This window comes from Syngnathus typhle, linkage group LG22 (assembly GCF_033458585.1).
Source record: "Syngnathus typhle isolate RoL2023-S1 ecotype Sweden linkage group LG22, RoL_Styp_1.0, whole genome shotgun sequence".
NCBI lineage: Eukaryota > Metazoa > Chordata > Actinopteri > Syngnathiformes > Syngnathidae > Syngnathus > Syngnathus typhle.
This window is the reverse complement of record NC_083759.1, coordinates 6,235,088-6,239,422: the sequence shown is the minus strand read 5'-3', so window position 1 is coordinate 6,239,422 and position 4,335 is coordinate 6,235,088. Positions and strand designations below refer to the sequence as shown.

General features: G+C 42.9%; 1 protein-coding gene across 1 annotated transcript; it reads left to right on the top strand.

Moving 5' to 3' along the window:
- The first annotated feature begins 658 nt into the window (after positions 1–658).
- lamp5 (lysosomal associated membrane protein family member 5) lies at positions 659–3,909 on the top strand. Its single transcript, XM_061270613.1, has 6 exons — positions 659–1,470; positions 2,158–2,342; positions 2,472–2,603; positions 2,680–2,776; positions 2,857–3,045; positions 3,115–3,909. Exons 1-6 carry the CDS (start codon positions 1,419–1,421, stop codon positions 3,294–3,296), a joined length of 837 nt encoding a protein of 278 aa, XP_061126597.1. The 5' UTR covers positions 659–1,418; the 3' UTR covers positions 3,297–3,909.
- The last annotated feature ends 426 nt before the right edge of the window (positions 3,910–4,335 follow it).

Sequence of the window (4,335 nt, the reverse complement as noted above, 5' to 3'; positions counted from 1 at the left end):
CCCAAAAGCATCCATTTGCTTGCTTTTTCGCCTCATCTTACTTATGGAACCATAATCAATTTGTAATTCTATAGTCAAAAAATACAATTAACTAATTATTAAGCGGCTGGTGACAAAAGTCTTAGTTTCCTTACGTCACATAACTTCCTGCGTTTGCTCTTCTTCTTTTGTGGAATACGTTTGGCAAAAAAAAAAAAAAAAGCCAAAAAATATGTTAAATTCCACACAATCCATCCAGAATCACAAGGAGGCATACATGGAGTGGAAAAATATAAGAGGTGAGATTTTCCGAGTGTAACATAAGCATTGTCTTGTGTGTGGGAAGTCCAGTGAAAAAAAAAAATCCTCTTCTTTTTTTAGTTGCACCAAAAAATGTATAAAAATCCAGCAAGTACAGTATGATAACATCCATATGTGATCCAAAAAAAGCTTGTTTCCTCTTCCTTTTTGTGGGGGGAGTGGAACAGGGGGTAGTTTTCTTTAGAAGTTGTAAAAAAGAAAAGAAAATTTAAAAAAAAGTCAATACAAATATTTTTAAAATAAAAATGTTAAAAATATCAAAATAAAAAAATAGAAATAATCCAAAATATATACTTTTTTAATGTAATATGTGAAATATTTCAGACTTGGACCAAATATCAGTTGCAAGGTCTAAAGCAATATTTTGAATACATTTTAAAAATACAAAAATAATAAAGTTCAATCAAAAGCCTTCTGAATGAATTCAAGTTTTCAGTTGTACTCTCAGCGTGTCGACGAAGAAGTGCACAGGTTCAGTGAGCTTCTGCAGTGTACACCAAGGGGGAGGGGTCAAGCCAGCAACTACTCACCCCCCACCTGACACTATTACAAAGCCCCCAGTAAAAAAAGAAAAAAATAATATATCGTCTACTTTTAATGAACAGTTCAAATTTTTCAACAAGGCAAGCCCAGACTTGCCTTGCAAAATCGCCATTTGTCTCCTTTGCTACCACGCAACTCCCCATGAGTAGCACCTGAAAGCTCCGGCGCACTTTTGTGCAGGCGCAGGGCTGGAGGCGGGCGCTTCGGCCGCCTCAGGTGGGGGGTGGGCGGCTTTCTCCCGTCACGCCTCACTGGCAGCGCAACCTGCAGTCAGTTGAGCCAGAGTGAGAGCCACTGCAGGGGTGTGGAGTGACGCCCACCAGATGACTTCACTTAGTCATCTTTAGTTTTTAGTGGATTTCAAATGGATTTTTTGTTTTTCTTATTTTGCTTTTTTTGGGGGGGTGCATTAGTGACGTTTTGAAGGGAGGTATCCCTCCCTCCACTCTCTCTCTTTCTCGCTGTCTCCCTCCCGCCTCTTCTTCTTCCTTTCTTTCCCGCTCAGCTCAGGTGCTCGCAGTCGCTCCGGGTTCGTGTCTCCGGCGGTTTTGGTGGGGGGGGGAAACTGCTGGAAGATGGGACTAGCGGGCTTCAGCACCACGGAGAGCGGACAGCTCCTTCTACTGGGTCAGTGAAGAATGTGTATGTGTGCAGTGTGGATGCAAGCGTCTTTAACAAAAAAAAGTGCCAAATCAAGCAGATTTTTTTTTTTATCAATTGTTTGTGATTTTAATCTATGAAAATGTTTCTTTTGAAAGAATGTTTGGAATATTATTTCCATATGCAACTCACAGTGATTTGTTTTTTAATGCTGACTGTGCTGTATTCGGGGAGTACTGACTCTGTGTATCGTGTATGAATGCGTGCCAATGACAAAATGCGATCTAGTGAATATTTCTGTGTTAAATTATTACATAATTATTAATTGGCTCAATTTAAACCTCTGGGGCCCATAAATAGCCCACGAGCCGTAGCTTCCGCATCACTTTATTTTGACTGCATTCTTATTTTGAGTGCTGATCCCATTTTTGTGTAAGTGTGTATGTTTGTGTGTATGAGTGTGTTGAGTTGTCTTGACTCAACATTGCATTGTGTGTCTGTCACCAAAAAAGCCTCTGAAGTATTAAATCCTGAGATTTTATATGATTTTATAATTGCTTTCAACATGTTTTTAAGCTTGATTCGAATCCAATTTAATGTAACTGGAAGCTAACTTATGTTTTTAAATGCTGACTGTGCATTTTTGTGTGTTTGTGTGTGTGTGTGGGGGCGGGGGGGGGGGGGTAGTACAATACTGATCATTTTCCCGTGCAGGCGCGTTGCTGCTGTCAGTGTCGATTTCGGTGGGCGAGCAGGAAGGCGAGAACCTGTCGGGTCTGTCGGACAACCCCGACCGGGCCATCTTCGCCGTGCGGGAGAACGGGACCACCTGTCTCATGGTGGAGTTCGCCGTCAGACTGGTCGTGCCCTACGACGTGCTGGCGCTCAACCGGATAGACGTAAGGAGACTCCGCCCACATGAACCCACGTACTCCACCGCCCCCCCCAAATAATTAAATACACTAAAGAACTACAATAATGAAGGCTATTTAAATTTCCATTCAGTGATGTCCTTTCACTGTGCACAGCTAATCACAGAGCAGGCGTCATTCACGCTGCCTCGCAGCGCTCAGATCGAAGGCAAGTGTGACAGCACCGAGTCGGAGATCCACATCAGCTGGAAAAACCATGCCTACACTCTGCGCATCTTCTTCTCTAAGGTGCCATGCAAAAATGTCCATATTTGGGTTATCTTTTGTTATATTTTTGGCCTTAATTATTGTGTGTGCATGGCAGGAGCTGCGTGCCAAGGGTGAAGAAATTTGGAAGGTCAGTAAGGTTCAGTTCGTGTATGACACATCAGAGAGTTCTCAATTTATCAACGCCTACAACCGTGAGTATAATTATTTTACCACGACAAGTTTTACATGCACAGATTCATATAAGTGACCTTTTTTTTGTATTCTCCACAAGCGGGCAAGCACACGGCGACCACTCACCGCCTGTCTGCCTTGGTGACGCCGGTCGGCCGTTCGTTCGTGTGCGCCGCTCAGCAGACGCTGACCCTCATCAGCAGCGACCACCAAAAGGGCGTCACCGTGCACATGTACGAAATCCAGATTCAACCCTTCGACATGACCGCCGACTTTGTCTTCAGCGAACGTGAGTAACACCGGCTGCTGCTAATGTCGCAAAGTTTGGTGCAATTTCTTACTAAATCTTTCCTCACAGCGTACAAGTGTATGACGGACCAGCGCGAGCGCCTGGAGGAGACTCTCCCGCTCATCCTGGGTTTCATCTTGGCGCTGATCATCATCCTCACGCTGACCGTCTACCACTTCCACCTCAAACTGAGCGCCAGCAGCACGCCGCCGCAACTCCCGCGCGACCGCTCCATGTACAAGAACATGTAGAGGACTGGCGAGCGCAACTTGGAGCATCCCCATTCTCCAGCCTTGCATGGATGTTGATACTGTGCATATGGAAAGCCACTTGAGCATTTATTCCATATCCTTGACAGCCATGGTCCATGTCATCTCTTGGCATGGACAGCAAGAATGTGCAATAAATGCACTTTCCATAGCACCTGTCTCTTTAAGTGACATCATCATTCTCCTTTACTAAGATAAGGGATGGGAATGACTCCTTACTCACTGTATCATGCTCGTTTTCTAGTGCTTTTTAAATGTAGTAAGTATACTATAGTGCACTCAATGTATGGCAGTCATGATTTAAAAAAAAAAAAAAACACCATGTAAAGCAAGGCTTTAAAAATGACCAGGATTTTCTTTTATTATCATACACGGCACGCCACAGTGGGTAGGGAGTGTTTCTCAATCACGTTCTTCAACATTTGTCGTCGTTTCCTCGCTGCTAAGCCGTCCTGTGTCGTCATTTCTTGTTGCTTTTGGAGCACGTGTGTGTGCGCGCGTGTGTGTGTGTATTACAAAAGGAAGCAAGCCTGATCAAATAAGAAAAGTGTCAAATGTTATTTTCTTGGGAAACTATGCATAAAAACCTCTGCTGAAAACACTCGGTATCATTTTGGTGTTTTTGCATTCCTGTCAAAGAGACGAGGGGAGTCGGTGCACGGATGAAGTATTGATTTTGTCATCTAAATTGAAGTATTTATTTTATTACATCCAGTGAAAGATTTTTGTTATGTTTCGTTTGTTTTTTTGGGTGCGCTTACAGCATTAATGATTTTTAATGATATGAGCCATAGTATACATGGTCATTTTTGTAAGCCTTACTAATTGAAATTAATCATTTAATAATTAATGAAACACAAATCTAAAGCTCATTTCTTACATCTGTTCCCTTCTCAAAACATCTACAAACAAACCCAGCTGTTCTGTTTTATTTAGTGAGGCGTCGTTGAAGGCTGAGAGAAGAGAAGCTCCTCTCTGCTGTCCCTCCCGAAATCAATATCCCATTACACTGCAAAGCACT

What these genes read in the sequence shown, in the direction of transcription:
- lamp5 (XM_061270613.1), top strand. Translation starts at nt 1,419, where the DNA reads ATGGGACTAGCGGGCTTCAGCACCACGGAGAGCGGACAGCTCCTTCTA. An exon ending in CGGACAGCTCCTTCTACTGG is followed by an intron (nt 1,471 to 2,157) that starts GTCAGTGAAGAA and finishes TTTCCCGTGCAG; the next exon opens with GCGCGTTGCTGCTGTCAGTG. An exon ending in TGGCGCTCAACCGGATAGAC is followed by an intron (nt 2,343 to 2,471) that starts GTAAGGAGACTC and finishes CACTGTGCACAG; the next exon opens with CTAATCACAGAGCAGGCGTC.